Below are 15222 nucleotides of genomic sequence, written 5' to 3'. Positions count from 1 at the left end.
CTTCAGAATTATAGTGGAACTGGGCACCATTTAATTTGAATCTATCCCCTCTTCAGACTAGTGATAAATGGCTTATTAAAGAAGAATTATAGCTGGTCATTGATATAATCAGGGCACACAAAGCAATGGTAACATCATCCCTTTTCTCTGCAAGAGTCCATCAACCCAGTTCCTTTTGCAGGATCAAGGCCTTAGTTTGGAGGGACTCCCTAACACAGGTTGATCTTGTTGTTGAGGCACAGGACTGGGAGTCTGAAGACATGGGCTGTATTTCTGGCTTTGCATCAGATTTACTGTGTAATCTTGGCAAGTCACTTAACTCTTTTGTGTCTGTTTCTCCATCTTTAACATGAGTCTGATAATACTTCCTTAAAAGTGTGTTGTGAGGCTAAATTCATTAACTTGCAAAGCATTTTGATATCCTTAGAGAGAGGACAAAGTATTAATATTCTGTTTTCCCTAACTGCTAATGTTTATTTAGTAAGAAATATGGCATTTTCTTGATCTTCCACTCTTTATTTCAGATAAATGAAGTCAATGCTCAAATTAATCAATTGATTGAAAAGAGAATGATGAAATATGAGCCAATTGATAGTAAATTTTCCATGTATCGACAACAGGTAAGAAGGAACAAAAGCTTTATTGTAAGCAGCAAAATCCTGTTAAATTGACTGACTGTTATCTACAGTCTTGTGTTGTCTTTTTTTCTTTACTTGTTTCTGAAAAACTAAATTAAACAGAAAGACATGAAGAATAAATAAATAACAGTTGAACACAACTATATTTATGTTATATAAATCCTTCAACCGCTTACTGCTGGGCATAGTCCTATTGACTGCAGTGGGACTAAGCCTGATAATAAGCAATTACAGGATCAGGCCCGTAGGATTTGTGTGTTAGATACAATAGAGAGTCTGTATTCTAGGCCTAACATCTGAAAGGTGCCCTCAGCTCCTATAGAAGCTAGTGGTAGTTGGGGCATGTTCCAGGATTGGCCTATATGTTGCATACTCAATACTGAGTTGCTAGTCTACACTTGGAAATTTACTGAAATAGCTCCTCTAGAATAAGAAAATTCACACTAGGACTTATTCCAGAACAGCTATATTGGTAAACTTCCAAGTGTAGACAATTCCTAAAAGAGAAAAGCCTAGATCCTTATTCAGCAATCACTGCAGTTCTTACCACCAGTCACATCCCATTTCTTGTGTGTGACCATGTATCATAGCATTTTCCCAATTGTCTCTATTTCAGAACGTATGTTACAGACTTAAAGTGAAAAGAAAGCAAAGAACAAATGCTCTTGGTCAAGACACGATAAATCCACACATTATAGATCAAAATTTATGAAAACTGACCATTTCTAGGGCTTATATAGTAAAATATTAGATTTATTTCCCAATGACCTGTGTGACTTTGAATTTTACTGGCATTGTTCATGACAGTTTCTACAGTTATGGAAAAATATTTTTCAAAGTTATTGCATAAAAATTGTAATTTAGTGGTAGAATGTGTATTATTTTTAGATGCAAATGTGATCTGAAGTATGTTGTCTTTGTTTTGTAAAGATGTGTTTTGTTGCCCAAGATAAACATGCTACATAATGTATTGTACAAAAAGCCATCTGGCTCCTAATATAAAGCTCTGATGTTCTACGGAGGAAACATTCCAGGAATTCAGCTTGAGTGAAATTCTCTGCTCAGTTCCACAATGAGTATAGTCAACTTTACAAAATCATCACATGTATTCACCACAGTTTGTCTCTGTGGATAATCTTAAGAAGCTAAGAGCTGAGATGTCGTGTAGGCAGAATCACCTCTGATATATATTTAGCAAAAAAGATGTTCCTTTAGTACAGTGAGGAGAAGCTAGCATTGAAGATACCTACATTGTGGCTATATTTTATTTTAATATGCCGAAAACACTAGGTTGCACGTTATAACTTTAGTGTTTTGATTCTTGAAAAAAAATTTCTGATATAAAAATGCTTTATTTTTCTGATCTACTTTACACCTATGTTCTTAAACACATTGATTTTTCCATGAAATGTTAGGCAACACTAAAAATACTATATAGTATACATGGTGTGAAAATTTCATTTAAAAACCAATCTACCTCTGTGAGGCTCAAAGGGGTGAAATAATCTGTAATCCTTTATTCCTTTCCTCGTTGTCTTTTTCTAGGTTGCAGAGATTTAATGGCTCCGTTCTGTTGCTAGTTACAAGCTACATATTTCTGTAGGTTGGAGTTATAAAAATCCATATTATGACATTTTAAAATCTTGGATACCTTTCCAGTTAAGCCTGGTTAGTGCATCTTATATATGCACAAAAAAGACTAAACAAATTAAACTGAGCAACAGTAATCTACACCTCTTTTTCTTTAATGAAAATTAAAAATTCAGTTACAAAAATTAAAGCTACATGTAAAAATATTAACATGAATCTGGAATATAAATGTTTAATGTGAATCTGGAACGTAAGTGCTCTGGGTGAAATCCTGGATCCAGTGAAGTCAATGAGAATTTTGCCATTGACCAAAATGGATTCAGGATTGAATCCATTACTATTGTTATTATTTACTTCCAGTATAGCTACAAAGGGGCACGTTAACAACAAATTTTTCTCCTTAATAGTAAATTTCCTCCCTACTATTTTCTCTGCAGTCTCAATGTTACCCCACCTGAATTTTAAAATTTAAGTGTTAGATTTTATTGATGGTTAACCATGGGTGACCAGGTGCACTTTACTTTGCTCATCCAAGTTGACATCTGATAATCCCACAGGCATCCATCATTTCTTGGAAGAAAGAAGCCAAGGCAGAAGAGCTTCAGGCTGCCAAGGAGGAGATGTCAAACATGGAGAGGCAAATGTTACAAAAAGCAACCCAGGCCCGTGAGTTGGATGGCACAGAAGTTTTGAAAGGTGATGAGGTGAGCTGAGGTAGCAGTGGGGTTGGGGAGGATGAGAGAAGGTAAAAGATGGAGCATTTCCAGTTGAACTTTACAATTTGGTAACAGTTACTAGAGTAGTTTACCAACATTTTATGGAATGTTCACATCAAAGAATATGACAATGTAACTAAATTAGGTCTCTACTTTCTTGCAAAGTATAATTTAGAATTTGATACCAAAGACTGTTTTAAGACTTTTCTTTTAACTTCACTCAATCAGATAAATAACAATATTTTCCATAGTTTATACTACAACAAAGCTTTTTAAACATTTGCTTTGCAGCTATTTTCAGGCTGTTAATGTTTTACCCAAATCACGTATAAATATTCATATAATGTGAACTACAGTTGTTGGTATCTCTCTGACATTATTTTGACTTGTGACACTAAAAGGCTGAGTCCATCTCATTGTTGGAATGATAATAAATAATGGTGTTGGGTCTTGCTAATAATCATGGTTCAGTCACAAGGAATCAGAATTCAGAGATAAGTCATGTAGTGCACTTTGCTAAGGGATGTACAATAAAAAAAAAATCCACCAACTTACATTTTATTCTCTTTAGGACACATCATCATAGAGTGAAATGATCAGCCATGGACATGAAACATGATTTAGTACCATTTGTTCATTATCCAGATACATTTTACTTTTTCCCCTATTCTCCCAGACCCACTTGAAGTTTATCTGTAACACACATTTTGACTCTACTTTCAGTTTGGCTCAGGCAAAGCTTTATTTGAAGCTGCACACATCAAAGAAGCTTTTTCTTCTTAGAAGGTTTGTGAGGAATCAGGCTGCTGTAGCTGGGCAACAGGCTTGTTGCCATGCCAAATTGACTTTCCCGATATAACACTTCCTCTCATGTGGAAAAAACTGTCGCCCATATTGAGGGAGCAGAGGGAGGCAGAATCAGTAAGACAAAGCCGGCCTTAGCTTGAATCCACCTTCTTACCTCTTGTTTCTTTTCACTCTCCTGCATATGTTCTTTGCTTAGCCCATACTGCTCATCTGGAGTGATCTTTTCCCATGCCAACATCTTGCCTTCTTAAGAAAGGGCTAGTCTACACTGGCAACGCTAAAAAACCCACCTCCACAAGGGGAGTAGATACCAGTGGTGGGAGTGCAGCTCCCAGCGCTGGTCCACGGTCTACACTGGTGCTTTACAGCGCTGAAACTTGCTACGCTCAGGGGTGTGTTTTTTCACACCCCTGAGTGAGAAAGTTTCAGCGCTGTAAAGTGCCAGTGTAGACAAGCCCTTATATACTACTCTGTGTGGGGAACTCCCGTACAGATCCCGTCAGCCATGGCTCCTCCATTAACTCCCTCACCAAATATCACTTTTCCTTCAAAGGAGCCTTGTGCGCACACATACTTTTAGTGTGTATGTGCACGTGTGCACTTGTGCATGTTTATACTCTTTCATAAGTAATAAAATAACCGTTTAATCCGCAAGAGGGACACGTTACTCTAGTGCATCTTGCTTGTTCATACCGCCTTCCCACTTGCCCTTTGCCTACCTCCTCCCTAAATTATGCTGAAAACAGGTGGAGGCAACAACAGGAACTTCCTATCCATGGTAGTGTTTAGTACCGTGAATGGTTCAGTTGACTCCAGTAGAATACTCATGTTAGCAAGACCTAAGAAAGTCTGTGTGGCAGACCATGTACCCCAGCACCTCTTTCTGGCAGGGGTAGGATGGGGTGCCGGCGCCTCACCACTCTAAGTCCTAACGTCCGCCTCTCTGTGGGCGGTCAGTGATGGCCTCTTGGCCTTTCTCCCTACTATCATCCCTATGTGGCGCGGTAGCATGACCCAGCGGTCAGAGTCTATATAAACCCCCTTACAGGCAGGGTAACACGGCCTAGTGGCCAGAGTCCATATAAACCCCCTACGAGTGGGGTAGTGCGGCCTAGTGGCCAGAGTCCATATACACCCCCTTACGAGCAGGGTAGCGCAGCCTAGCGGCCAGAGTCCATATAAGATCCCTCACAGTTCGGTGGTGAGGGGGTAAGGGGACTCGGGCCTGCCCTCTCCAACGAGCCCCAACCCAGGGCCCTGGTAGTGGCAAGCTCTCCTTGCCCCTCGCTCGGCGGGGATCCGCCCGCAACACGCCGAGTGTCAATGCGGTGCTAACGCTGTTTGTCTCTAGAGTTCCCCGGGGTCACTTCCTTCCGTGAATACCAGTTCATCTGCGGCGGGGGGTCCTCTGTCGGGGTCTCAGGTAGTGCCTCGGCTTGACTGACTCCCAGATCCTGGCTCGCAGGCCCTCCTTCTGCAGGAGCTAGTGGTGTGCGTCCTTCTCCTCCGGCGGTCAGCCCAAACTGAGCTGATCTGCAGGCTTTTATATCTGTTCTCTAGTTGGAGCATGCCCAGCAGAGCTTCCGGGGTGTGGCTTCCTCTGCTAGGAAGGAAGGGTTAACCCCTGCTGTACCAGTGTGGAGTCGCTCTGCCCCGTCACAGTCTGCAAGATCAAGGCTTTAGGCTGTCAGCTCTTTCCTGTCTTGTAAAGCACTAGACGTATCTATGGTGCTATATCAGTAGTAGTAGTAATAACAAAACCACTGGATTGGATTTCTCACCACCACCAGCTCTTTAGCCCCAGGGTCCAGCTTGTTCAGAGTCTGACAGCTTTTTTAAATAAAATTTGGAAGCAGGCAATCTGTGCTTCATGACATCCCCACTATTCAGAAAGAAATGATTAATTACTCCGCAGCAATTTTTCACAAAAGCAATATCCACAAACACTCCGTCTTATCTCCAGGAAAATACTGCATATCTATGTACTATACAGTAAATGAAAGAAACTTCATGTTGTGGCAACATCTGACAGGAACAATTTGTTTGTATCTAGGAATTATACAGTCCTGTAATACTGTAAATCAGGGTGCTTTGTTTCAAGTACCAGAAAGACATTTGGTGACAAAATATTCAGGTTGCATGGCTGGGTCATAGCATGGAGCAAGGGATGTGGCCCAAGATGGAAAAGCTGAAGAGAAGAGGAGAATCTTTGTACATAAGATGTGTTGCCCGTGTTCAGATATGCTCTTTTATTTTGCTTTTCACGTCTTCTTAAGTCTTCGTTTTAGGAGCCACTGCTATTTTGGAAAAAGTGCCTGCTCCCTTTTTTTTTTTTTTAATATACTTCCTGTTTTACAGAAAACACGTTTGGATGCAGACCCAAGGGAACACACACTATTTCTCAATCATGAATCACAATATAATACAATTTTTCTACAATTTTATTCTTTTTATTTATTATTAGTATTGCAGTAGTGCCTAAGAACCCCGATCCAGAACTGGGGTCCCATTGTGTTAGCACTGTACAAACACACATTGAAAAGATGATCTTGACCCCAAGGAACTTGCAGTCTAAATTATGCCAAGACAGGACTAGTGGACAAGGCAAACAAATGTGGGGGAAGGAGAGGATTAGGCAGAAGTTATTGTACATTAAGCAGAGATCTCAGCTCACCACTTGTCTAGCCAACCTTAAATACACCTTGGGATCTAAGATGATGTGCTCATAAATTTATATTGCCTGATTCACCAGTGTGTAACTCCATCTTTACGCCAGTGTGAATCTAAGGCTAAACTTGAGTAATGAAGTGGTGAATCAGGCTTGCAGACTGTATTGTGATGTATATGTTCAGTGGGGACAGAGTTAGGTTTCTCAATCAACCTTAACTTTTGCACTTTCTAACAACTGAATGCTTACTTGTGCAAGCTTAATGTTTCAATAACATAGATTCTTCTTTGAGTAATGTCCCTGTGGGTGCTTCACTTCAGGTGAGCATGCGCCCTGCGACTTTGATCATAAATTTGTGGAAGCAGTGCCAGTTTGACCCGCACATGCGCCCTACATATTGTCATGGCCCATATTGAGGCTATATAGGGCTGCATGGGCAAACCTTCTCAACCACCTTCAGCCAGAGTTGGGAGTTTAATGTGTGCCTATTTGTGTTTTGCATTAGTAATTAGTTCTTTAGTACAGTAGTATATTTAGTTAGTAACCTTATAGTTGTTGGCATGGTTGTTCGTGCTTTTCTTTTCTTAAAAATGTGTCTGAATAATTGTTTTAATTTTTCCCCTATTGGGGGGGGGGGGTCCAAACAAATTTTTCTTCTGTCTGGGATGCTTCTTGTTTCAAGAAGCTGTCCCCCTTGGTGATGGCTGATGGGCATTCCCAGTACATACATTGTTTCGGAGACTCATATCCCCAGCACTTCTTTTAAGGGAAGAGCCTGTAAAAACAGGGAGATAAAGTATAGACTCTTAGTGATGGAGCAAGCCTTAAGATCAGCTGTAGACCCAGGTGCGGAGAGCCCCCTGTTGTACAGAGTCCCTCCCCTTCTGTTAATGCCCAATTGATGTAAAGATCATGATCACTGAGAGCTTCCAAAGTGAAGGCAGTGTTGAGAACCTGGTTTCCAACACTCTCCATGAGTGAGGTACCAATAACTGTACCAAGAGCTTCCCACTCAAAGATTAAGGAGAGGATCAGAGGAGCAGGACAGAGAGTTACTCCTCAAAGAAGATTCTGTCACCAGAGACCTCAGACCCCAAGAGAGGTGTTAGTGAGGCTCCGAGCTCTTCAGGTACCATAAAGCGCTCTAAGACTTCAATTAAGTCCCATTCCGCATGGGTAAAGGGGCTCAGTACCAAAGACTTCTGTTGCCAAGAGAATGGCTTTAGTGGAATCCATAATACCCTGAGTACAGCGCTTCGGACAACAGCATCGGGAACATCATCAGTGCCTGTACCAAGTTCTGATGTGCTCCTGGTACCTCAGGAGTTCCACTACACTAAAGACCTCTTGGTACCAAATGAGTCTGAGTCACCACTCCTTGTGACCTCCAGACACCTCTCGGTGCCAAGGTCTGCCTGGTCACCGACTGCTCATGTTTTTGCAAGACCTACCTCCTCCCCAACTTATAATATCCATGAAGAAGGATTGTCACCTCTGGTACAATATGTGGAGGAGCATTCTGACTCAGATTTGGAACTTTCTATTGAAGGCTCTCTAATATACTCCAGGAGATGTTCCCCGATGCACTTGCAAGAAAGGCAGGATACCAGACACCTGCCTATTAACACTTGGGACAACCAACAAAGAATACCTCCCCACATGCTTTATAGTCTTCCTCATTGGCTTTACTGGGATCCATGGGCAGTATACCACCACCAATTTTGAGGGGCCCCGATTCAGTCCCATAAGGAACTTAGAAGGCCTCAGTACCGTCCATCCCTCCCCTCCACTCTCAGTCAGCAGGGGAGACTTTTGAGGAGCAAGATCAGACAAGGAGGTTACCTTTGCTTACAAGTATATCTTCGTCACCATCTGTTGAGGCACTAATGCCACCACTACCATCATTAACTGATGACTTTTGGCAATTCCAGAACCTGATGAAGTTGGTTGCCGACACCCTGCAAATTCCCCTGAAAAAAGTCCAGAATTCCCATCACAAGCTCCTGGACAGATTGCCAATTAATTAAGGCCTTCTTGAGCCAGCCAAGACCATCTGGCAAACTCCAGAAATGCCCCCACCATCCCTCGCAAGCAGGACAATAAAAAATACTACATCCTGGACAGGGATTCTGAATTTTTATTTTCTCACCTAGAACCAAATTTTCTGGTCATGTATGCAGTGAATGAAAGGAGCAGGCAACACGCCCAAAAAGCTACCCCATGTAAGGACCAGAAATGTCTGGACCTTTTGGGATGTAAAATCTACTTGTTGGCAATGTTATAGTTCAGGAGAGTCAATTACCAGGCACTAACGTCAAAATATGACTACCTGAACTATGAGAAGTTTAATGCTTTTATTGACCATTTGCCACAGGAACACTGGGAACAGTTTAGCAACATCATAAAGGAAGGTCAGCTCTTGGCAAAGACATCTCTGCAGGATTCACTTGGTGCAGTGAACACTGCAGCTAGGTCTATTTCCACCACAGTAGTAATGAAATGAGCTTCCTGGCTTCAGTTGTCTGGTTGCTCCGGGAAGTACAATCAACTATGAAAGATTTACATGTAGAGGGTCACAAGCTCTTTGTAGATAACACAAACAACTCGCTTCATACACTAAAGGATCCCAGGGCAACACTTAGGTCTTTAGGGATATACACACCTACAATTAAGAGAAAATGTAGCAGGTCCCAGTTGGTGCCAAGATCCCATCTTGCTCAATTTTCAGCCTTACATAGGCCACCAGAACCACCAGCTAAGAAGTTAAAGTTTTCTAAAAAGAAGCCTGCAAGTACCGTGACTGCATCATCCAAGCCATCAACATCATCCAAACACCAGTTTTGATGGTTTGGTCAAGAGTCCAAACCACACAATAACCAGAATTTTCTCAGCTGCATGGCACAGCCTCTCCTTGCTCAATTTAGGCATCATCTCTCTCTATTCCATCAAACATGGGAGGCTGTAACATCAGCGAAATGGGTACTAGAGTCCATTATATCAGGTTATAATATCTGATTTACCTCCATCCCTTTTCCCCATCCCTCTTTAAGTACCCATATCTCTCACAATCATCTACTGACACAGGAGATCTCATCATTCCTAAGACTAGGGACCAGAGTACCAGTTCTATTTCATCCAGGGGAAAAGGGTTCTACTCAAGATATTTTCTGATACCCAATAAAAATGGGAATTGGAGGCCAGTACTAGATCTCAGACAATTGAACAAGCATCTTAATACATCTGAAATTCAGGATGGTGTCCCTACCAGGTATAATTCCCTCCCTGAAATCCAGGGACTGGTTTGAGATCCTTGACCTCAAATATGACTACTTCCATGTAGCTATTCATCCCTCTCACAAAAGATTTCTTCATTTCACATTTGATCACAATTATTAGTAGTACCAGGTCCTACCCGTCATCCTGTCTTCCACCCCTAGGGAGTTCTCAAAAATCATGGCTGTTGTAGCTGCGTACCTCCGTCATCTAGGAATAACGGTCTTTCTCTACCTCAATGACTGGCTCCTCAAAGGTCAGTCTTATCAGGAGGTGAGGTTGGCTGTTCAAACAACAACTTCGCTATTTCGAAGTCTAGGCCTATAGATAAATCTTGAAATCAATCTTGATTCCTACACAGCGAATACTGTTTATAGGAGTGTTTCTGGATTTGATAAAGGGCAGAACTTACCTCCCTCCTGACAGGTTCCTTGTTCTAAAGAACCTTATCCAAAGAATGCAGCTCAGGCCTGCCAAGGACATGTCTGCAACTGCTGGGATACATAGCAGCCTGTGTTTTTGTGACACAAAATGCTAGGTTGCATCTTTGATGTCTTCAGGGGTGGCTCACGACAGTTGTGTACCCAGCAAACACAATCTGAACAAACAGATGTCTGTACCCAGCTGAGTCCTTCAGGCAGTCACCTGGTAGAAGAATCCTTCCAATGTTTGTGCAGGAGTCCCATTCAGCCACAATCCCCCTATGGTCATGTTAACATCAGACACTTCCCTCTTGGGATGGGGAGCATATTTGAATCCTCACACAGTCCAAGGCAAATACTCACAACAGGACAACGCATGCACACCAATCTGTTGGAGTTAAGAGCAGTCAGAAATGCTTGTCTTCTCTTTCTTCCCCTACTCAAAAACAAGCCCATCAAGATCATGACAGACAACATAACTTGCATCTATTATATGACTCATCATGGTGGAGCATGTTCACCCTTGCTCCTTACCGAAGCGATAAAGTGTTGGAATTTATTCATAGCCTGCCAAATAGTCAGCTCAGCTTCTTACCTCATGAGTTTACAAAACACCATGGACAGACAACCTCAGCAGACATTTCTCCCTAAATTACGAATGGGACTTGGCCTCTTGAATACTCAGCAAAATATTAAATTTAAATTAATGGAGATATCCCATCTCCTAGAACTGGAAGGGACCTTGAAAGGTCATCAAGTCCAGCCCCCTGCCTTCACTAGCAGGACCAAGTACTGATTTTGCCCCAGATCCCTAAGTGGCCCCCTCAAGGATTGAACTCACAACCCTGGGTTTAGCAAGCCAATGCTCAAACCACTGAGCTATCCCTCCCCTATTCCTAGCTTGGGGATTTCCAGAGGTTAACCTTTTAGCCATGGCAGCCAACACAAAGGGCAGGAAATTCTGTTCTAAACAGGGACTCAATCCCCAATCTCTAGAAGTTGCTTTCTTCATTGCATGCATATCCTCTAGCGCCACTGCTTTAAAAGTCCTCATCAAGATCAAGCAGGACCAAGCCAAGCTCATTTTGATTGCACCAGTTTTGCCAAGACAGGTTTGGTTTCCTTACCTCATCAAACACAACCCTTGCCCTCCATGGTGGCTCCTGAGCAATCCTTTACTGTTGTCTCAGGATGCAAGTCAAACACTTCACACCACTCTGAATGTTCTGCAACTACAAACATGGTTTCTCAATGGTTCTCAGGATTAAGAGGCGGCCTGTGTTCGTCGGGAGTACAAAATGTACTTTTAACTAGCAGAAAGGAATCTACAAGATACACTAATTTTCAGAAATGGAGATATCATCATCTCTGGTGTAACCGGCACCACCTTACACCTGCCCACTTGTCTTTTTCCACAGTCCTGGATTACTTCTTGGAGTTGGAAATGTCAGGGCTTTTTGTGAGTTCTGTCGAGGTACATTGAGTGCAATAACAGTTTTCCACATGCCAGTACAAGGTTTCTTGATGTTCACTCATCCAATCACAACGAGATTCCTGAAAAGCCTTATGACTTTTTTTCTGCAGATTAGAACCCCTATGCCACTTCGGGATCTCAACTTTGTTCTTAACCAGCTCACCTTTTTGATGGCCATCACTTCTGCTCAAAGGGTTGGGGAAATGGGGACTCTAATGGCAGGCTCTCCATTTATTGTGTTCTCCAAGGAGAAGGTACCATTATGACCCCACCCAAAATTTTTACCTAAGGTTTCTTCTGAGTTTCACATTAACCAAACTATTCACCTTCCAGTTTTCTTTCCTAAGCTACAACAATTTACACAGGAATCTACCTTGTATACGCTAGATGTTAAGAGCCCATCAGCCTTTTACTTGGACAGAACTAGGCCATTCGGGAAGACTCCTAGACTCTTTGTTTCTATTGCAAATAAGTCTAGTGGATTCTTTATCTTCGCTCAGAGACTTTCTGAATGGATCTCGGGATGCATTATTGCCTGTTCATGGTTCTGCTGAGGTTCTACCTCTCCAACAAATGACTGGACATTCTACTAAATCACAGTCTGCATCTGTGGCCATACTCAAGGATATTTTAGTTGCTGAAATCTGCAACGCTGCAACATGATTGTTGGTGCATTTGTTTTCCACCCATTATGATTCATACTGCAAGATCAGATGCTGCAGTAGGCGATATATTTATTCTGTGATGGAATCTTCCAAAACTCGACCTCCTTAAGAGGTTATTGCTTGGGATTCACCTGAAGTGCACCACCCACAGGGACACTAGAAGAAGAAGGAGAGGTTCCTTACCTTGTGCAATAACTGGAGTTCTTCAAGACGTGTGTCCCTATGGGTGCTTCATTACCCGCCCTCCTCCCCTTTGCTTCGGCGTTTCCTCTGTGGAACTTTGCGGTAGAGGGGGAACTGAGGGTGGTTTGTCCGCACAGCCCTATATACCTCAGTATGGGGCACAAGGATATATAGGGCACATGCATGGGCCAAATGGGCACTGCTATGAAAAATCTCCTATCAAAGGCACATGATGCATGCGCATCTGAAGTGGAGTGCCCACAGGGAAATACATCTCCACCTCTCCATTTTGTATTTGTACATGATTTTTAAAGGGGTTAAATGCAGTCTTAATGATGAGGCTAGCTATTAACACAACTATCTTCTTCCCAAGTCCTATAATAAAATCAACATGTTCTTTTTCTCTTATACTTAGGCATTAATGTCTGTGATCTTACATCTTTAATAATTTATTATCAAATTGCTCTCTCTAGTGCTTCTGTATCCCCTTATGGCATGGCACTCGCTGCATTTGGCATTCAAATTAATATCTTCTTTGCCTGGATTCTCAGACCAGCAATTGTATCTCCAGTTGAGGTCTTCTTAGCTCTTCATCCACTGAAAGGTCAATCCTGGCTTATGTTTTTGGGAGCTAGTGTTTTGCCTTCTCTTCTAATCGTGAAAAGGAACATGCAGTTTTCCAGTCATAACTAGTTCAAGAAGTTGCACAGCCGGATGGAATTTACAGGCAACAGCAGGCAGTGACCAATTCATTCGATACCAAACTACAAAATGCAAGAGCTAAATTGTCTGTCTGCTGCAGGGATTGTGAAATCTTTTAAGTACTTCAAACAGAAGTACAATGAACATAGGGGCAAAGCTGGCAAGCTGTTAGCTGCAGCTGTCAGATCCTGAAAATTAGGGAATCAAATTTTGACACTTAGAAGGGTAGATGGTTCAATTACAAGTGATCCTAGGTAAACCTGTGATATTTTTAGCTCTTTTCACAGCACATCGTACTTTTCAGAGTTCAACGTAGGACCCCAGGAGCCTAGACTTTCCCAGGGTATCAGAATTAAATAGGATCAAAGCTAGGTTCACCCATAGTGGATGAAGTCGAAAAGAACATGTTGTTGAGAATGTAGCCTAGGACATCCCATGGATTTTTAAACATGTAGTTGAGTTAAGCAACTTGCTTGGTTGGTGAGTTATTTTTACATACAAATCTCTCTCTCTCTCTCAAGGAGAAATATTTTGTTTGCAAATATCAGGGGAAGAAAAGAGGCCTTTGACTGTAGATCAATCTGCCCCAAAAGTGTCCTAGTCAGTGTGAGTCCATCAAAAAACAAACTTCTGTTACCAATACCAGATAGATAACTTTAAAAGTGTGGTCATCAAGGAGCTGGCAGTTTAGGCGTTAATGAGTTTAAGCAGGGACCTGGGATATATTTTCCCCACCATTATGCAACCATCTTTTTCTCTTAACTACCAAGTGAAATATTGGACAAAGGTTTTAATCCTTTCTGTCAAAGGTTCTATAAATAAATTAAGCAGAGGGAATGGATGTTCTGGTCAATCCCACTGTGAGTACAAAGACAGCAAGTCTATAGAATTGTTACTGAAGCCCAAAGCTCTTGCTGTAAGACATTAACCACCACCAAAACCAAATGTATGTTTTGAGTCAGACTTAAAATACGACTTCACACAACTGAATGTTCTTTCAACACCCACAGGCATGAATAAAGCATTAATCTTATTGATCTCCATGTTTTCAGTGATAACAGGAAACACTCTTTCATTCAATATATTTGGATTGGTACAAATTATTAGTAATGGCTGCCGTAATATCCCTTCCTGCCCAGCAGCAAGCATCTTAGAAGAAACCTGCTAGTCAACATTAATGAAGAACTTCTGTAATTGGTCTGTCTGATGAGCAGACTGTAGGATAATTTTCCTTTTACTATACCAAAATAATTGGCTTCTCTCTAAAAGTTTGTCCTAAGTATATGAGTCATTAGTTATATGTAAAAATATCTATACTGGCTCAAACACAGAGATCTGATAAAAGATTATTGAAAACCTGTCATGCCCAGGAACTTTCCCTGACTGAATTTTAATTGCTTGCAAGGCCTTTATCATGTTAATTGGTCTGGCTAGAAAATTAACCATCTGCTCCTTGATTCTCAGTACACCGATTTGGCTAAGATTTTCTATGGCTGGCGTATTGTGACAATGATAATGTCCCAGGATTAACAAAACTGCTTATTCAGAATCTGCATTCAATTCTTAATTTCAGAAGGAAAAGTCTGTTTTTAGGGTTTAGACTGACCTAATATTACCCAGGTGTTCTTAATTATTAATAATTTAGTTGGTTTTCGATACCTTGACATAACTGCTGCTAAAATCTTTTCTTCACATTTAATACCTTGTTTTCTACATTGAGTTTATGCAAAAAGGAATATTTTTAATATGATGCATCTAAAATGATATCCCCACATGATACCACATTCAGTGATTGCCACAAAAGTAAGGGATTGATTTGTGGATTTATTTCACCCCACCCCATCACCCCCCCAAAAAACTAGCCTCTCCTTTCATCTTTTCAATGTTTGCTGTTGTTAATCCTGGAGTAAGGAGTTTGTGAAATCTCCATTCTTTTGTTCTTTTTCCTGTTTATATGATAGAGGATACCCAAATAAACTAGTGCCTGGCTACATCTGAAAGGTTTTTATCTAGTAAATCTTTAAATATTAATAAATATTAAGTCAATGGCAGTATTAATGATAAAGTAGAAAATAAAATTCTTA

General features: G+C 41.3%; 1 protein-coding gene across 5 annotated transcripts in view; it reads left to right on the top strand.

Moving 5' to 3' along the window:
- The window catches only part of IFT81 (intraflagellar transport 81), a 63440-nt gene that overhangs the window by 27703 nt on the left and 20515 nt on the right, over positions 1-15222 (top strand). For all 5 annotated transcript variants that reach the window (XM_065568079.1, XM_065568077.1, XM_065568076.1 and 2 more), the window contains exons 10-11: positions 525-620; positions 2786-2932. In XM_065568079.1, the coding sequence (XP_065424151.1) occupies positions 525-620; positions 2786-2932 (243 nt within the window). The remainder of the gene's footprint in view (positions 1-524; positions 621-2785; positions 2933-15222) is intronic.

Source organism: Chrysemys picta, chromosome 15 (genome assembly GCF_011386835.1).
Source record: "Chrysemys picta bellii isolate R12L10 chromosome 15, ASM1138683v2, whole genome shotgun sequence".
Taxonomy (NCBI): Eukaryota; Metazoa; Chordata; order Testudines; family Emydidae; genus Chrysemys; species Chrysemys picta.
Note: the sequence above shows the minus strand (reverse complement) of the source record. Positions and strands in the feature narration are given on the sequence as shown.